General features: G+C 41.8%; 1 protein-coding gene across 1 annotated transcript; it reads right to left on the bottom strand.

Annotated features, from left to right (window-relative positions):
* Nucleotides 1-5062: 5062 nt before the first annotated feature.
* LOC136319722 (membrane-spanning 4-domains subfamily A member 5-like) lies at nucleotides 5063-19713 on the bottom strand. The gene is made up of 5 exons (XM_066252849.1): nucleotides 19573-19713; nucleotides 10199-10327; nucleotides 7907-7963; nucleotides 6740-6892; nucleotides 5063-5173 (listed from the first exon to the last, which is right to left on the bottom strand). Exons 1-5 carry the CDS (start codon nucleotides 19711-19713, stop codon nucleotides 5063-5065), a joined length of 591 nt encoding a protein of 196 aa, XP_066108946.1.
* Between the last annotated feature and the right edge of the window lie 359 nt (nucleotides 19714-20072).

The raw sequence follows: 20072 nt of genomic DNA, 5'->3' as shown, positions 1-20072 counted from the left end.
ATTAGAAGAATTTTTCAGCCACCACCCTGTAAGCAGGTGTGGGTCATGGGTCCCCAAGGGCAAGAAGGGCTCTAGAAATTCTGCAAAGATGGGCTGTGAGGACTTTTACCTTTTTACTTCACTTTTAGGACTGAGTGGGTGGGATGGAGGCATCCATGCAGAGAGAATCAAGAATCACTAAGCCTGTGAGTGTCTGCACGTCCGTCCCCAAATATTGTCTCATTGGCCAACACTTAGGGTTCTAGTGGGACCATGTATGTCCTGTGTCGGATTTAGTCAAAATGGCCTGAAAATAGACTCCTGTGCTATAGAACACATCCCCAGAGGCTTGGGGCAAGAGTTTCATAATTGGGGATATAAATTGAAATAGTACTTTTATCTGCAAACCCACCTTTACCTCCACCTGTTTAGATGCCTTGTGTCCTCTCTCTTTTCATTCTGAGCTGGAGCTGTGGCCATCAAACTCAGTGCTAGACCAAGTGAGGGAAAGGAGGAAGCTGGCAGCCAGGAGAGAGACAGCATTTGGAAGGTAAAGAAAAGAAAGTTTTGCCCAAGGACACTGCGTCCCCTGGCCCGCTATGTACAGTCTTTGCAGTGGTCCCTCCTTATTCATGGTTTCACTTTCTGGGGTGTCAGTTACTCATGGCCAATTGTGGTTTGAAAATATTAAATGGAAAATTTCAGAAGTAAAAAAATACCATAAGTTTTACACTGCACGTCATTCTGAGTAGTGTGATGAAATCCCACGCTGTCCTGCTCTGGCCCCCCCGGGATGGGAAGCACCCCTTTGTCCAGCATGTCCACCCTGTAGCTGCTCCTGCTCACTTGCTGCTCAGTAGCCATCAAGCTTATCAGATCAGCGGTGGTGGTACCTCAGCGCTTGCATTCAACTAACCCTTATTGTACTTCATAATGGCCCCAAACCACAAGAGTGTGATGCTGGCGACCTGGATATGCCGAAAAGAGGTGGTGAAGTGTTATGTATGGTAGGGAAAAACATAATATATACGGGATTCAGTACTATTTGTGGTTCCGGGTCTCTCCTGAGGGGAGGGTCTTAGAATAGATCCCTCATGAATAATGGGGGACTACTGTATGTTCATATGTTGGATTTAAAAATATTTTTTAAATTTCCTTGTTCATTTATTTCATTAGAGAGCCAGGGCTGTACTTAGGTAATTGCCTAGTCTAAAGGGCTGAAATAAGGCAGTTCAGTTGTTGAATGAGACATTAATTCATATCTAATCTCTCCACTATCAGGAAGCACCAGCACCCAGAATTACCTGGTGTCAGAAGGTTTGGTTGCAGGGAATTGGTTAGGGAGATTCAGGGTCCCTTAGAGATAAAACTAATATATAATCTATTACAAATATGTTTTAAAGTTAAATCTATTGGGGTGACATTGGTTAATAAGATTATCTAGGTTTCAGGTGTACAATTCTCTGATACCTCATCTGTATACTGCATTGTGTGCCCACCACCCAAAGTCAGATCTTCTGTCACCATGTATTTGATCCCCTTCCCCTTTACTCCCCTCCCAACCCCCTGCCCTCTGGCTGCAAATAGAACAGGGTTACAAGTAGGAAAGTCCCAATGTTATAAATAATTAAAACTAAGGAAAGTGTAAATTCGAGTACTTACTTAACAGCTTTGTAGTTGAGGGGGTCTTTTTTCTGTCCTGGGGGACTACTTCACATTTTTAGCAGTTAGAAAAGTAACAATAGTTGAATACTTATTTATATTCCAAACGCCGTCTGTAGAGCACTATTGTATTGATGCATTGATTCTGTTTTATAATTGTAAAAACTAAAGTTCAGGAAAAGGGAGAAACTGACCCAAAGTCACAGAGTAAGTGATAAAATGCTATGTTTAGAGAGTAAGAAAAGAGGGGAGGGGCACAAAGAAAACCAGATAGAAGGTGACGGAAGACAATTTGCTTTTGGGTAAGGGGTATGCAACATAATCAAATGTCAGAATAACCTGGAGATGTTTCCTCTGAACATATGTATCCTGATTTATCAATGTCACTGCATTAAAATTAATAAATTAATTTTTTTTAAAAGGTATCATCTGCACTTTAAGATACCAAAATATATGTGACAATGTAAGCCACTGTGACTCTGTGAATGATGTTTCTCATGAAGGGCTTTATATAGTAAGAGTTGTAGCTGCATTGTAAAATGTAGTAAAATTGCATGAAGAGATCAAAATCACTTTCCATCTGTACTCACACACAAAGCCTCCAAAATTTCCCTATGGTTAAGTCATATATAGTAGCCAAAACGAATACAAGATCAGCTCATAAAAGATTCATAAAGAATCCAGGATACAGGTTTGTCTTAAAACTTATATAAATGTTATATATTACATATGTACATGTATACATGTGTGTATATATATGTATATATATGTTATATCATATTAATATTTAAATCTATGAAATAAAACATACTCTGAACTTAATTATTTAAATTACCAAAAAAAAAAAGAAAGAAAACCTCAATTATAAATTTAAAAGAAAACCTACCATTTCCTAAGTGACTTTTAATTTCCGGGCACTGATAAAACCAGTTTACATGGTTCATTTAAGGCTCATGCAAACCCATTAAGAACAATTTATTATTGTTCTTATTTTAGTCTAGGAACTTAAAGCTCACACAGATTAAATAATTTGTTCAAGTCAATCAGCTTTGAATCACAAAACTGACATTTCAAACTATATCTGACTTCGAATGTCCTCACAATGAAACGATGGGTTTCTAACCCTTAAGTATGTGTCTCAACCCCACACATCTGAACGTCACTCAGCCACCACCAAAAAAACCATTTTTTATCAGACCCTCACTCCACTGGAAATAAATACTTAAAAGGAAACATTTTTTATCAGAACTTCCCTCCCCCATTCCCTGCCTTCAACTATGCATCTGTGAGCTGATCTCCTATCTCCTTCCAGCTTCCAGCAGAAACGAAAGCCTGGCAGTTTATTTCTTTGAGTATGCCGAGTTTTTTCTATGCCAAAGGAAGCAGAGAATGATGGGATTTGGAGTTGAGGATCTTGCTTCAAATTCTGATTCCAAATCACATTCCCTTTGGGGGCTCAGAAAAGTTAAATACTTTGAATTTCAGTTTTCATGTCTGTGACATAAGCCAGTCATACCTTTCCAGGGCTGTCGTGACAATTAAATGAAGTGACAGAGGTAAGAGCTCTAATGCTGAGCAGGTATTCTATCTTTGGACACAATATAATATAAGGCAGCCATTCTCAAACTGTGGTCCGGGAACCTTCTGTAGCCCTTGGGACCTTTTGAGCAGCTCTGTGACCTCAAAACAATTTTCAGAATAATACTAAGACCTGTTTACCCCTGTCCATGAGTTTACAGTGATATTCTCCACAGGCTACAGAAGATGAGATGTCACAATAGGTTAAGCACAGAAGAAATTAAGAGAATCCACTTGTCTTGCGTTATTTTAGAGAGAAGCAGTGGTTCCCAAACTTTGAAAAATATTGGTGCCAGTCTCTCACTGCTTTGTGATTCTAATGGTGTGTGGTAGGAGGTGGCGCACTGGGGTTTATAAAAGTTTCTCAGGCGATGTGAATGGGCAGTAAAGTTAAATAAGGATTTTTCAGTGGGTATAAAGGTTTTGTTATGGAGATAAGGAAGTTTTATCGGGTATGTATATAGTAAGTGTACACAATCTTTTACATACAAACTACAACTCAATAAAGCTAAAAAAAATAAAAAATTAGAGATGCTAACTAAAAACAGATTTGCAAAACCATGTATCAGTGCCGCTCTCCACACTAATTTTTTCTATTTTAGATCATATAGTTATTTCAATAAAAGGTTATTTGGGGGCCTGACCAGGCGGTGGCGCAGTGGATAGAGCGTCGGACTGGGATGCGGAAGTACCCAGTCTCGAGACTCCGAGGTCGCGCGCGGGCTCATCTGGCTTGAGCAAAGAGCTCGCCGGCTTGGACCCAAGGTCGCTGGCTCCAGCAAGGGGTTACTCGGTCTGCTGAGGGCCCACGGTCAGGGCACATGTGAGAAAGCTAAGAAGTCGCAACACGCAATGAGAAACTGATGATTGATGCTTCTCATCTCTCTCTGTTCCTGTCTGTCTGTCCCTGTCTATCTCTGCCTCTGTAAAAAAAAAAATAAATAAATAAAATAAAATAAAATAAATCTCTTCTTTAAAAAAAAAAAAATAATAATAATAATAAAAAGGTTATTTGGGGTAATGTGTAATGAGTCCGCAATAGTTTCTGAGAGCATAAAAGGGCTTTCAAGACCAAAGGTTTCAGAGACGCTGGCATGTTGGTATAAGAGTGAAGACGGTGGGCCCTGCAGCCACATTGCCTGCTGATATTATGGCCATGTCTTTGCAAGCTTTGGGACCTCGGCCATGTTACTTACCTTTCTTCTCTGCGCTTCATCTTCCTTGTCCATCCAATGAGTGTCATATGAGGTTCGCCTCCTAGAGTTTTGATGAGGTTAAATGAATTATACACATTAAATATTTTGCACAGTGCCTGGGGCATTATAGTGGCTTTCACCAATATTTTCCCTCATTATTGTTATAATTGTAGTGGTTTTGAGTGGATAATATTGATCTTACACAATCAATGTAAAATTTGTGTGCCAAGCCATGCTTCCAATCAACTCATCCGTTCACACAACAGCGGAGTAGGAGCCACTAGATAGGGTCTCTTGGAGAGATCAGCAGGCACCAGCATGGACGTGTCTGCACACCCTGGGCTCTGCTTTGTTTCTCTATTAGAGTGGTGACACCACATTGCTGTCCTCTAGTTCCATGAGTGCATGACTGACAGAGGAAGTGACACCAAGGTGACCATGTGATTTAGAGAGAGGAGGAGACGGCATCGCAAAGAGGCAGGATGACTTTTATCAGCCAAAATGTTTCCCGACCTCACTCCCCTGAGTCACTCCCCTTTGCTCCAAAGAGCTGCCAGCCTTAATTCTGTGTTCCCTTCAGAGTTTCTGCAACAACATAGTTCGTCTCTCCATGATAGTACAGGGCTTCTTTATTCTCACAGCACTCTTCAACACCATTCCTCGCAATCACAACAGTCAAAGGATTTACTCAGGACCGAGAAAGACATAGCAATGAGTAATTCAATAATGCTGAAGGCCATCAACATAATCAAAATGCCCTGTAACAGAAGAAGAAGAAGAAGAAAAAGAAGAATCATGGTATTAGCACAATAATTGTTTTTCTGATGACGATACAGTAGCAATCAATGCCCAGGTAAGAAAGCTTCCCCATGTCTCCAGTGTATCTAATGCTTAGGAAGCAAATTAGCGAGGCTCATCACAGTACACAGCTATTTTAGCACAGTACAACCCAGCACAGCGCAGCAGAGCCCAAGACCCGCAGGCCCTATTTCCTTCCTCCTTCACTGCACTTAGACTGGAATCAGGTTCCAAATGGGCAGCGTCGGCAGATGGCCTTGAAGTGTGAGTAGCTCTGTGGCTCTTTGGCATCCCATTGATAGGTTCAGGTTAGGCTTCCATCTGAAAATTGACCCAGGCATTCCAGAAGACTTTGCAGCTCTTCAGGACTTTTAAAGTGGTTTCTTTTTTATTTAAAAATTTCCTTTTCTTTTTCTTCTTTTTCCAAGTGAGAGGAGGAGAGATAGAGAGACAGACTCCCGCATGTGCCCTGACCAGGATCCCCCCAGTAATCCCCATCTGGGGCCAGTGTTCTGCCCATCTGGGGCCATGCTGCAACTGAGCTATTTTTAATCTGAGGCAGAGGCTCCACGGAGCCATCCTCCGCACGGGACTGATGCGCTCAAGTCATGGCTGCTGGAGGAGAAGAGAGAGAGGGAGAGAAAAGGGAAGAAGGGGGAGGGGTGGAGGAGCAGATGGTCGGTTCTCCTGTGTACCCTGACCAGGAATCGAACCTGGGACATCCACACACCATGCTGATGCTCTACCACTGAGCCAACCAGCCAAGGCCAAGGTGTTTTTTTAATAAAAATTTTTTAATGTTGCATTTTTCTTTGTTTTTAGGGAAAGGTCGATTTACATATCCCATTTTTCTATTACCAAAACTAATCTGTTTCCTTCTCCCTGTTTTCTGTACATCCAAATGCTCAATATTCCTTAAAATCTGCCATATGAAACATTTACTTCTGTTAGGCGCCCCCCTTCCCTCGAGCAATTGATTTTCAACTTTCTTAGCAATTTCTTGATGGGTCTTATTGGCTGTTTTTTCTTTCCATGTAGATTTATATTTTTTACATGCTTTTACACTAATTTTTGTGAGATGTGAGAAGAGCAGAAAATAAATGCTTGTTTTCAACCTATTATGTTTTATTAGAAGTACAGTCTAAATGTTAAAACCAAGACCATAAAACTACTCTACTCATGATGCTAATGTACATTTAGGACTATAACTACTACTGTACTGCTATACCTGGGTTTTCTTCTGGAATATTACAGTTTTGTTTTCTTTTTAGTGTTACACTCATCAATGTACGTTTTATTTCCTCTACTCATCTCTGAATTCCTAACGTTGGGGGTAAAATATTTATTTTTCTATTCTACAATGCCTGGTATAATGTCTATCAGATATTATGACTTCTGTAAATGTTTGTGATTAGAAAAATAAAAGACGTGGATGTGCAACATTATTTGGATAGTGCTGATTAGGTGCTAATACATATTTATGATTAAACCCACTGCTCTTCACCCTAAAAGTGCAGCATACTTACAAGGAATAGAATGTTAACAGCCTTACACTCACTAACTTCTTTAGAATAGCCACAGAGATAGTTTCGATCTAGAACGAAACCAAATGCAAGGAGAATGATTCCAGCTGTTGCTGCCAGGACACTAAAACAATTCATCGTTCGGTTCACCTTCACCTGAAAGAGAAGAAGCCCATAGCACAATGAGCCAGGCCAGGCCTCCATCTATAGACAAAACAGTGGGTGGGGTGCTCGGAGAGCAGGGTCTAGTCACAGCACCGCAATGCCGCGAGGCAGCCATGTCGTCGTGTGTGTGAGTGTGTGTGTGTGTGTGTGTGTGTGTGTGAGATGTTACCTCTTTGGGCTTCCGGCCCTCATCTACAGAATGAGGGTATCCCGTGGACTTTTAATAACCCTTCCATCCCCATCATCTGTGCCTTAGTTAAATCACATTGAATTGAGGGAGAAGGGTACACACTGGACAGAAAAGCCTCTTAGCACATTGCAGTTTGGTGCTCTGGTCAAAGTCATGTCCTATTTACATTTTTGTTCTATGACTCTGTTTAATTAAACCTATATTTTATTTGCAATTTTTTATTTATTTTTAAATCTGCAAACCTGTAGGTGGCATTCTTTGCTGAAAATAATTCATTAGCTTATTAATATCTTATATCTCTGATTCTTTGATCAAAGTAAAAATACTCTACTTATAATTTATCTGTAAGTTAACATTCTGTATTCACTAACACATTATTTCCAGATTCTGCTTATCAGGTGTAGTTATGTTTTCTGCATCGTGTGTCTATTATATGAGTGTTGAACTACTGTCTATCCAAGTGTCTGGCATTCATTAGGCACCAGAAATGCTCACAGAAATAATTGAGTGAGTTACTGGAAAAATGAGACCCATTCTGCAACTGAGCTAAAGAACTTGGGACAAGACATTTAGTCTATACCTCGGTGTCTTTATATATAAAATCAGAGTTAAACTGGATGACCTAGATCACTCGCTTTGGGCACTAATGTTTTATGATTCTATGAAAGAAAAAAACAACAAATAACATTGATTGGCATCAGTAACTGACTGTGGAATTATAATGGCTTACTAATTTTCCAAATTCATTTTCAAGGCTCAAATGAATTATCTCAAAGTTATGAATAAATTTTTAACAAAGGGAGAGTATAGCTCACCAGTGTTTCTGTGCCTCTTCTTTCCAATGCAACTAGGAGGGCTCCAGAATTAATAAACTGTTAAAAAGAATACATATCTTAATGATGGCTGGAACAGTTCTCACAGAATAGACTTCTGTACGTTTCCTTCGCAGACCTTCTTTCATACATCACACAATCCTCAGGGGGGTAAAAAGGGTGAGATGTTTTGTAGGGATTGTCCATAAATGGATAGTGGACAAAATACTGGACTAGAAATTTTCTCTAGCCTTAACTATTTAATTGAACATGAGAATTTTTTTGAACTTTACTGGGCTTTAGTTTTCTCTTCCATCTCCCTTTTATAGCTTGTGCAGACTCAGTTGTTACATCACAACTGGTGTTAAATCAATTTACAACCAATAAGATCGGGTTCCATTACTCTTATACCAGTGGTCCCCAACCCCCGGGCCACAGACCGGTACCGGTCCGTGGGCCATTTGGTACCGGTCCGCGGAGAAAGAATAAATAACTTACATTATTTCCGTTTTATTTATATTTAAGTCTGAACGATGTTTTATTTTTAAAAAATGACCATATTCCCTCTATTACATCCATCTAAGTCTCACTCTTGATGCTTGTCTCGGTCGCGTGATACATTTATCCGTCCCACCCTAAAGGCCGGTCCGTGAAAATATTTTCTGACATTAAACCGTTCCGTGGCCCAAAAAAGGTTGGGGACCACTGTCTTATACCTTCATACCCATTTGCAATCCAATGTGTTCTCTTGGATGGGAACGTTGGTGGAGTTGCTGCTACTATTCTGGGAATTCTGTAAAAATCCCAAGAATTTTCATGGACCTGAGTCGTATCAGTAACGTCATTGTCGGGTAGAAACTTCACATCTCAATGCAGCACATCCATTTTTAAATTTATTTTGTTTGTTTTTTTAAAAATTATTATTATTATTATTATTTAGAAAATTAAATTTAACATGGTGACATTGATCAACAAGAGTACATAGATTTTGGGTAAACATCTCCACATCATTTGGACAGTTGCTTATGTTGTATACCTATCACCCAAAGTCAACTCATCCTCTGTCACCTTATATTTGCCCCTTTTTATATATTTAAATTAAATTATTTTTGGGTGACATTGATTAATAAAATTATATAGGTTTCAGTTTTATTTATTTATTATTATTTATTTTTTACAGAGACAGAGAGAGAGGGACAGATAGGGACAAACAGACAGGAATGGAGAGAGATGAGAAGCATCAATAATTAGTTTTTTGTTGCAACACCTTAGTTGTTCATTGATTGCTTTCTCATATGTGCCTTGACCGTGGGGCTACAGCAGACCGAGTAACCCCTTGCTCAAGCCAGCGACCTTGGGTCCGAGCTGGTGAGCTTTTTGCTCAAACCAGATGAGTCTGCGCTCAAGCTGGTGACCTCGGGGTCTCGAACCTGGGTCCTCCGCATCCCAGTCCGACACTCTATCCACTGTGCCACCTCCTGGTCAGGCGATTTCAATTTTATGACACATCATCTGTGTATTGCATTGTGTGCCCACCACCCAAAATCAAATCTACTTCTGTCACCATACATTTGACCCCCTTTACCTTTTACTAACCCCCACCTTTCTTTGCTTCCACATATGAGTGAGATTATATAGTATTTGTCTTTCTCTATCTGACTTATTTGACTTAGCATAAAGCTCTCAGGTTTCATCTATGTAGTCACAAGTGAGAGGATATCCTTCTTTTTTATGGCAGAAGATTTCAGTGTGTGTGCGTGTGTGTGTGTGTGTGTGTGTGTGTGTAAACTTCTTTATCCATTTGTTTGTAGATGAACAGTTAGGTTTTTTCATGTCTTAGCTGTTGCAAATAATGTTGCTGTGAACATGAGGGTATAGATATCACTTTGACATAGTGATCTCATTTCCTTCAGTTGTAGTCCCAGAATGAAATTGCTAGACAGTATGACAGTTCTAGTTTTAATTTTTGGAGGAATCTCTATACTGTTTTCCATAATCAGGGCCCATGTATTCCGAACCTTTGGATCCTCATTGCCTTCTTCTATGTATCTAGCTTATGTAGTAACTCATTTTGAATGAGGTAATGGACAAATAACCTCAAAATCCAATGAAATATTCATATAGTAGGACATCAGTAACTCTGATGAATTAATGGGGACATAACTTCAACAAGGTTGATTTTTACTTTGATGTTTCAAAGCCTATCATACTGAATGGAGCTCATTTTTGTAACTAAGAATTCTCTAATATCTCTGTTGGCATTGCTTCATATTGAACTTGATTGATTGTACTCACCAAAATGGAGCCCCAGAATGTATAGCCTGTAAGAAATATAAAGGGAAACCTTGGAAATGGGTCTGCAAAGGTGAAAAGGAAAATAATTCCAAAAGAAAAGGTCATCAGTCCAAGCAGGATCTGGATAGTCTGTAAAAGAGAGGGGAAAACCTGGTGAGGAAAAAGCAAAGAAGTGGGTTCACTTTTCAAAACTTTCATCTCCTTGTGACAAAATAGAACAAAATTAAATTTAAAAATTGGCAATTATCTTCTTTTATACACAAGGGAAGGATAGTAGAAGCTGCTATATGTACCCAGTTTTTTTCAGTTCCCTCTATCTGATATTTGGTAACAAGCAAAATGATCTCAATCAATGCTCCTGAAAGAATACATGTACTCCCAGGTCCATTGCAGTGTTATTTACAGTAGCCAAGATCTGGAAACTGCCCAAGTGCCCGTCAGTAGATGAGTGGATAGAAAAATCTGGGGATAAAAATACATTTGCATAATGGAATACTATGCGGCCATTAAAAGAGAAGGAAATCTTACCTTTTGCAACAGCATGGTTAGACCTGGAGAGCATTATGCTAATTGAAATAAGCCAGTCAGAGAAAGACAAGTACCATGAAATTTTATTTGTATGTGAAATCTAATGAACAATATAAACTAACAAGCAAAATAGAGACGGACTCTATTTTGTGACTCTATCTATAGAGAGCAGGCTGACAGCTGTCGGTGGGGGGAGTTGGGTGAGGGAGGTAGAAGGATGGAACAAAAAAGGATAAAAAAATCTCACGGACACAGACAACAGTATGGTGATTGCCAGTGTGGGGGGAAGGTGGGGGGTACTGGGGAGACAGATGACGATTGACAGAATGGACAAAGACTTGACTTGGGGGCGGAGTGAACGCACAATATGATGTACAGAGATGTAGAATTGGGCACAATATGATGTACAGGTTGTAGAATTGGGCACCTGCAACCTCTATAACCAGTATCACCAGTGCCACGCCGGTAGAATTCAGTTTTTTAAAAATGTGGTCCACGGATTGGTGGCAGCCTTAGGATCGTGTGAGAATTAGAGATGTAAACCATCAGGCCCAATCTTATACTTACTGAATACAAACTCCAAGTTAAGATTCAAAATAGCACTACCTACAGTCCAGCAGTCCCACTTCTGGGCGTATACTCAAAAGTACTGCAATCAATATCTCAAAGAAGAATCCGTGTTACCATGTTTGTTGCACTCTTCACAATAGGTAAGACATGGAAACAATTAGGTGTCTACTGACCGATGAATGGACAAAGAAAATAAAATACTGTTCAGCATAAAAAAATAAGAAGGAAATTCTGCCATTTGCAATGACATAGACGGACCTTGAGGACATTATGCTAAATGAAGTAAGTCAGAGAAAGACAAACATTGCATGATCTCCTTCATATGTGGAATCTAAAAACACCAAACTCATAGCAGCATAGTAGAAGGGTGGTTTTAGGGGCTGAGGGATGGAGAGAATGGGCAGATGTTGGTCAAAGGGTACAAACTTCCATTATAAGTTCTAGGATCTAAGGTACAACATGGTGATATAGTTAACAGGACTGTATTATAGCCTTGAAAGTTGCTGTGAAAGTTGAGTTTTAATGTTCTCACCACAGCAACAACAAAATGGCAATTATGTGATGTGGAAAATGTGATGACTAACCTTACTGTAGTAAACATATATCGCAATATATTATATCAAATTATCACATTGTACCCCTTAAACTTACACCATGTTATATATGTCAATTGCCCCTCAATAAAGCTGAGGGGAGCCCTGGCCGGTTGGCTCAGCAGTAGAGCGTCGGCCTGGTGTGCGGGGGACCCGGGTTCGATTCCCGGCCAGGGCACATAGGAGAAGCGCCCATTTGCTTCTCCACCCCCTCCCCCTCCTTCCTCTCTGTCTCTCTCTTCCCCTCCCGCAGCCAAGGCTCCATTGGAGCAAAGATGGCCTGGGCGCTGGGGATGGCTCCTTGGCCTCTGCCCCAGGCGCTAGAGTGGCTCTGGTCGCGGCAAAGCGACACCCCGGAGGGGCAGAGCCTCGCCCCCTGGTGGGCAGAGCCTCGCCCCTGGTGGGCGTGCCGGGTGGATCCCGGTCGGGCGCATGCGGGAGTCTGACTGTCTCTCCCCGTTTCCAGCTTCAGAAAAATACAAAAAAAATAAAATAAAATAAACAAAAAAATAATAATAAAGCTGGGGGGAAACCTCCAAGTCTATGACACATGAATGCTAAGGTTTGAGAAGCACTGAATTCTAAGTCACCCTGCCAGCCTGGCCTCAAGCAGCAGTGGACTGTCAGAAAACCCTTCTGTTGATGACCAGTCCCCTGAGCCTGTGGAGGTATTGTGCCATCCCAGGGTTCACAGCACGCCCCATCTTTTCTCCCTGAGCCACACTTACAGTGCACTACAACACCAAGCAGCGGTTTGACAGCTGCTAGGGAAGACTGATGAGAACAACATGAAGAAGGAAAAGTATGCAAAGTATGAGTCTGTGTCCTCTGCCTTCTTTTATTCCCGTCTACCTTGGCGGTCTGAGTGAACTCATTTACTCCCATAGCAACAATTACCTTTAAGTAGTTGAGTGGTAAACAATATTATCTTCCTCCACTCTAGACCCACATTTTTCGCTCTTGTCAAACATCCCCACTTGAATGTCCCATGGTTCCCACCACCTTATGAGTTATATGTCCAAAATCAAGTTCACTTTTCTCCCTTCAATCCTTCTCTCTGTGTTGTACATTCCATGGGGTTTTGGCAAATGTATAACATTATGTATCCTCCATTATAGTACCGTACAGACTAAAGATCCTCTTCCTTCACCTATTGTTTCTCCCTCTCCCCTCCTTCTCCTGGAAGCCGCTGATCTTTCTACTGTCCCCATGGTTTGGTTTTTCCAGGGTGTTATATAGCTGGAATCGTACAGTGTGTAACCTTTACTTAGTAATGTGCATTTTAAGTCTCTTTTTGGTTTTAAGTAACACATGTACTTTGAGCAGGGAGTAGTAATATTCCATGGTATGCATGTACCACAATTTATTTATCCATTCTGATGGTTCTTATTTCTTAATTTGTATTTTTAATCTTTTTACATCTTTTAAGTCTGGCTTGGTGTCTCCCAGGTCTCCTTTGCCGTTAGCAAGCAACTCGACCACAAGCATTGGCTACGATGACAGGTTTCTCCATCTAGAACATTCTGACTCCCTCTTCTCTCTCCATTTCCACTTAGTAAAATCCCATCGCTTCCTCAGAGTTCAGATTAAATGCCAAATTTGTCATGCACCCACCAACACAATTTATGGCCCTTCTTAGATGCTACGTTAAAGTGTAGTTTTTAATATTTTCACTTTATTACTTTGAAATCACGTATTTATTCTTCTCAGTCAGAAAAACTAGGTTGCATTTATTTCTGCAACCCCCGTGGTGTATAAATAGTTTTTTGCACATAGTTCAATACACATTTCTTAAAAGAATTTGAGCTCTTTAGCAGAAGACTGCATACTATTATATTTAAAACACACTGAAACAGTTTGGGCTGACGGACTTCTTCTGCCTGTCAGTGGGCCATCTTTTTCTAATTCTCTGTTTTTATTTCTGAAAAATTTTTTTTATAGTTTTTGTTCTTGGAAGCTGGAAATTCAAAGAACAAATATTTTCTAAGCTATGGGCAATATTACGGCCTCAGACTAACTGAATACCCATGTTGTCTGAAAGGAGGATTGGTAAATAAGAGATAATATTCACGAAATAGAGAAATGGGTAGAGGGAGAGATGAGCACTTCTAATATTAGGGGATTTTCAACAAAAGTCCCACATATAAAAATATCACACCATGTTTCAAACCAAAGTCTGATTTTTTTTTGTTGGGGAAACACAACACTGTAGAACTCAATAACCCAGGATATAGAGTCTGGTCTATTGACTTCTACTTGATTTTCTCTTTCCTTTCATTTCTCTGAGTTTGACTGGAAAAAATCTCCTAAATGGTCAGTTTGGACATTTTTACTCTGTGACCTTTAAGAGCCCAGGAACCTTGTTTTATTCATTTTATGTTTTCCTGTCCACAGAGTCTGACACACAATTGGTAGAGAAAGGTGATATGTACTTCCTGATTCAAATGGAAATAAAAGTTGGAATTGGCTCCTACCTTTAAACATTGGGCTCTTAGATAATTTCCCTTCTCCTTCTCCTCCCACCTCCTGTTTTAGTTCAGGCTTCTGTAACAAAGTATCATAGACTGGGCAGCTTGAAACAGCAGAAATGTATTGCTTACAGTTCTGGAGGTTGGAAGTCTGAGATCATGGGGCCAGCAAGAATGGATTCCAGTGAGAACACACTTCTGGTTGCAGACTGACAACTTTTCCATTGTATCCTGACATGGTGGAAAGAGGGCTAGCTAACTCTGTGGCTTCTTCTTGTAAGGGCACCAATCCCATTCCTGATAACTCCACCCTCATGACCTAATTATTTCTCAGAGTACCATCTCCAAATACCATTGTATTGGGATTAGGGTTTTAGCAGATGAACTGGGGGGACCACAAGCATTCCTCCATAACATTCTGTCCCACGTCCTCTCAAATTCATGTTCTCACACAGGAGATATATTCATTCTATTATAATAGCCTGCAAAGTCTTGACTTGTTCCAGTGCCAACTCTAAAATCCAAAGTCTAATCTAAGTACTATCTAAATCAGATATGAGTAAAACTTGAGGTACAACTTGTCCTGAAGAAGAATTCATCTTTGGTTGGAAATCTGTGAACCAAACTTGTTCTGTGCTTCCAAAATGCAATGATAGGACAAGCAAGCATAGACTGCCCGCGGGCCGCAATTTGGCCCCCTAAGGCCATTCATCCAGCTCCCGCCGCACTTCCAGAAGGGGCAACTCTATCATTGGTGGTCAGTGAGAGGAGCACTGTATGTGGGAGCCCTCCAATGGTCTGAGGGACAGTGAACTGGCCCCCTGTGTAAAAAGTTTGGGGACCCCTGGTAGACATTCCCATTCCAAAAGATAAAAATAAGAAAGACCAGGTGGTTGCGCAGTGGATAGAGTGTCGGACAGGGATGCAGACGACCCAGGTTCAAAACACTAAGGTTGCCAGTTTGAATGTGGGCTCATCAGACTTGAGTGTAGGCTCAACAGCTTCAGTGTAGGGTTGCTGGCTTGAGCGTGGGATTATAGACATGACCCCATGGTTGCTGGCTTGAGCAAGGGGTCACTTGCTCTGCTGTAGCCCCCCAGTCAAGGCACATATGAGGAAGCAATCAGTGAACAACTAAGGCGCTGCAATGAAGAGTTGATGCTTCTCATCTCTCTCCCTTCCTATCTGTCTGTCCCTATCTGTCCCTCACTCTGTCTCTCTCTCTCTGTCCTTGTCACACACACACACACACTAATAAATAAGAAAGAAGAACCCTTGGGGTAAGGTTCCAAAGCAAGTCCAAACCTAGCAAGCCAAATTTTATTAGGTCTTAAGGCTTGAGAACGATCCTCTTTAGCTGGATGCTCTACCCTCTGGACCCACTAGGATGATGGTCTTGCCTTCAGAACCCACAAGGATAGTGGTCTTGTCCCTCCAGTGCTACTGGACAGAGGTCAGACCTGCAAGGCTCTGCTTGGTCCTATCCCTGCGGGTTTGGGTGGCTCTCTCCCTCCATGGCTGTTAGCAGAGGTCATCCGGCCTGCTGAAACTCAGGTGAGAGCCTTGATGGTCTCTGCCTCACCTTTGGAATTCCTCTTCCCGTATCTTGAAAAACAATGCACATTTAACAGCCTAATAGCTCTATTGTCTCATCCTGTTAAATCTAAGAAACCTTTCTTTATTTCTTCCTGTCCCCTTTCCCTTCAGTTCAAACTGATAGTTTGCCTGCTTGAGTGACTTTGAGTGACCGATGAAGTCCTTGGTTCACACCCACACCAGTCTCCTTATCAAATGGCCCCTTGGCCACTCCTCATATTCTCTTCCCAACACTCTCAGTTGCTCAGTATGGATAGGCTGAGAAATTTTCAAATCTTTAAGTTCTAGGTACACTTTTCTTAATAATTCTGTACTCAAGTCCTTTCTCTCCTCTTGCATTTCATTTTACTACTGGAAGCAGTCAGGAGGAACCAAGCCACTTCTTTTTCACTTTGTTTAGACACCTCTTTAGCTACATATTCAGTTTCATGGCTCACAATTCTACACTTCACAGAACCCTAGCATGTGCACACGCATGTGCACACACACATACATACACACACATCAACAAAGAAAGGTCTTGGCCACTTTATAAAAAGAATTTCCTTTTATCCATTATTGGGCAGATAAAATATATATATTATGCTCACTTTGTTAAAGATGGTGCTGCCCACATGGAAGCCCGTTGCCCAGGTGATATTAATGTGTGTTGGGGGCGGGCTGTGGGCAGGCAGGATCCTTGTAGCCTGGGGCTTGGTTTTAGGACTAAGCCTTTCCCACCCTTTTTGATATGGGGTGGTACAATCCCATCATGCCCTAGATAAGCGACTTTGTATTAGAGACTCCCCTATTTTGTATATTGGATTAAAGGTTTTGATTTCTACACTATAAAATGGGGGCAGAACGGGAGCTTGCTCTCTTGGTTCCTGAGATTAGCATTAGAGCAGAGAGAGCAGAGCAGAGAGCAGAGAGCAGAGAAGGGCCACATGGAGGAGGCCAGGAGAAGCAGACAAGATGGTGGAGTGCTGAGCGAGAAGCCAGTTTGTGCAGAGTTTGTGCAGGGAGAAGGAAGGAGATGGGGAACAGAGGTGAATAAGTCTGGTGAGCTAGAAACCTTTGATTCTAGGAAACTCGGATAAGGCAGTAGCTTTGTGAGCACTGAATGAGTGGGTTTTGGAGCCCAGTGTGTGTTTTTACTTGCCCGCCAGGTGCAAGCTAGGATTAAAGATGGTAGCCCATCAGTTTTTGGCTCTGTTGTTTCTTTACCGACTGTCTGAATCCAATGCAAACCTGCATGGGCCAGGCAGCTGTGATGGTGGCCTTGTATACTGGATTTACATCCATTTTCCAGTAACATATTCCTCATTTTCATCTGAGATCTCATCGGAATGACCTTTATTATCCATATGTTCTATTCAGGATGACTTGAGTATTCTCTAAGAAGTTGGGGTCTTTCTCTACAGCTCTTCTCTTTGCTTTCTGAGCTCTCACTAAAATGACCTCTACAAGTTTGTTGGGCAAATAAGTTTGTAAAATCTGTATTTTCTGGTTTTGCTCACTTTTATTGTTAAAAATGGAACTGCCCATGTGAGTTGCCGTTGCCCAGGTGATGCTGTTAATTGCCTTTCTGCTTGGGAAGGGGCTTGGTTATGCTAATGTATGCTGGAGGAGGGCTTTCACTCCAAAAAGTTTTAAGAGGAGGAGCTAGGAGGCCATTTTGGCAGGGAAAATGACCACACTGTTGCACAGAGGGAGACCCCGTGGTTTCAGAAGAGGCAGGCAGCAAGATGGCAGGGAGCTGAGGGCAACAGAGGTGAGGGGCTTTGTAAGCTCTGCTGAACTGGTGAGGTGGGAGCCTTTGATGCTAGGAAAACTCAGATGAGTCAGTGGCTTTGGGAGCCCTGAATAAAATGCAAGTGTTTTCCTGCTTGTGTGTGTTTTACTTGCTTGCCAGGTGCAAGCTAGGATTAAAGGTAATGGCCCACCAGTTCTTGGCTCCACAGTTTCATTACCGTCTGTCCAAATCAAATGTGAACCTGCATGGGCCAGGCGGCTGTGATGGTGGCCACAGCTACTGGCCTTACAAAGTTCCTTCAGGACAATCTCAGCTTCTTCTAGCACACATCTCAAAACTCTTCCTGCCTTTATACCCATTCCCAGTGCCAAAGCCGCTTTCATATTTTAAAATATTTGTTAATGCAACACTCCACTCTGTCTTAGCTTGGGCTGCTATAACAAAGTATACTAGGTGGTTTATGAACAACAGAAATTTATTTCTCACAGTTCTGAAGGCTGAAATTCTGAGATCGAGATGCCAGTGTGGATGAAAAAAGGGCCACATGCTGACCCTGACAAGCTCAGGAAAAACCTGCATGGTGTTCTTACAGACTCTGGGACCTAAAGTAACCACACAGGATGGTCGGAAATTGAAACATTTTTACTAAAAGGGGTTTATGGTGGGTAGTCATGTCCTAGGGAGTTATTCTCTATCTGAACAGAAGGTCAGAGTTTGCTTTGAAGCCTATCTGTTGTTTTTTGCATCTGCAATTATGTACCTGATCACATACCTTGGAGGTGCTGGGGTAATCTTTACTGCCCCTTCAGGGCAGGCATCCTGGAGCAAGAACTAGCAAATCCCTTTGTTGTTATTGTTATCATGTTAATTAACTTAAACTGTCTTGTGCCTCCCTATGTAAAACAGGTTTAAGTGTATACATTTTCACTTTTATCCAATCCCAGAGATGTTCCTTCTTTGCTTTCTCCCACCTGCTTCCTTATTCTATCACCAATCAATTTCATCTTTCCTTTCCATTCTAATATATAAAACAAGTAGTGAAACTGCCATGTTTTGGAGCATTTTCTCAATCCGTTGAGACTTTGCTTCCTGGCAATTGTCAACAGTTTGGCTCAAATAAACTTACAATGAATTCTTATAAAAAACTAAAAAAAAAAAAACCTCATAAAAAATTTAGAAGCTTTTTTTTCCTTTCTTTCTTTTTTTTTTTTTTTTTTTTGTATTTTTCTGAAGCTGGAAACGGGGAGAGACAGTCAGACAGACTCCCGCATGCGCCCGACCGGGATCCACCCGGCACGCCCACCAGGGGGCGACGCTCTGCCCCTCTGGGGGCGTCGCTCTGCCGCGACCAGAGCCACTCTAGCGCCTGGGGCAGAGGCCAAGGAGCCATCCCCAGCGCCCGGGCCATCTTTGCTCCAATGGAGCCTTGGCTGCGGGAGGGGAAGAGAGAGACAGAGAGGAAGGGGGGGGGGGTGGAGAAGCAAATGGGCGCTTCTCCTATGTGCCCTGGCCGGGAATCGAACCCAGGTCCTCCACACACCAGGCCGACGCTCTACCGCTGAGCCAACCGGCCAGGGCCTAGAAGCTTTTTTTTGTCGACACCAGAATGATCAGATTCCAGCGAAGACCTTCTGGCTTATATACTGTAGACTTCTCTGTTGTGTCCTCAAAAAGAAACCTAGCTATCTCTCTGATCCTCTCTTGTAAAGGCATTGATGCCAGTCACGAAGCCTCCACATTAATGAGGTAATGATCCCCTAAAGTCCCCACCTCCAAATACCATCACATTGAGGTCACGATTTCAAATATGAATTTCGGAGAACTCAATTATTAAGTTTATGATACTCCTTCAGTAGTGTTTACATTGAAGCAAATCTTACTTACCCCGAAGACTTTCATTTTTGTAGTAAATAATTTTGGAAAGGGCATGGTAGACTCGAGGGCTGTGTCCGTCCTGTCCGCGGGAACAGTGACTTCTGGAGGAAATACCATAAACACAGGACTGTGTGCAGTGTTTGACTCCATGATGATGATGGTGTACTTGATATTTTGAAGTGTAAGATAATTCAGTTGGTACTTCAGTCTAGACCATGCTGTTATCCTGTCCTAAGGCTGTTTGGAGCACTGGCATTGTTGTGCTTTGTCTTGGAATTAGAGAATCATAGAGTCGCAGAGTCATGGAATCTCAGGACTGGTCAGGATCTCAAGACGGTGAGTGAGTAAAAGGCCTAGGACGGGGTGGGGAGGAGGGGGCAGACCAGAGGTCCTGACTGGTAGTCCTGGCTCAGTCAGCCCCTCACTATGACCTTGAGAAAGTCACAAAAGTGTTTATGATGTCAAAAAAGAAGGAAGTTGGTGAGAAGTCCCCCTGGAAATACTTCCTT

The sequence above is a fragment of the Saccopteryx bilineata genome, chromosome 1 (assembly GCF_036850765.1).
Source record: "Saccopteryx bilineata isolate mSacBil1 chromosome 1, mSacBil1_pri_phased_curated, whole genome shotgun sequence".
NCBI classification, from domain to species: Eukaryota; Metazoa; Chordata; class Mammalia; order Chiroptera; family Emballonuridae; genus Saccopteryx; species Saccopteryx bilineata.
Note: the sequence above shows the minus strand (reverse complement) of the source record. Positions and strands in the feature narration are given on the sequence as shown.

Bases quoted from the DNA above. Each gene is read 5' to 3' on its own strand.
- LOC136319722 (XM_066252849.1), bottom strand. From the start codon at position 19,713: ATGGAGTCAAACACTGCACACAGTCCTGTGTTTATGGTATTTCCTCCA. The intron at 10,328-19,572 runs GTAAGTAAGATT...TCTCTTTTACAG, and splicing joins CAAAAATGAAAGTCTTCGGG to ACTATCCAGATCCTGCTTGG. The intron at 5,174-6,739 runs GTAAGTATGCTG...CTTCTGTTACAG, and splicing joins CTGTTAACATTCTATTCCTT to GGCATTTTGATTATGTTGAT.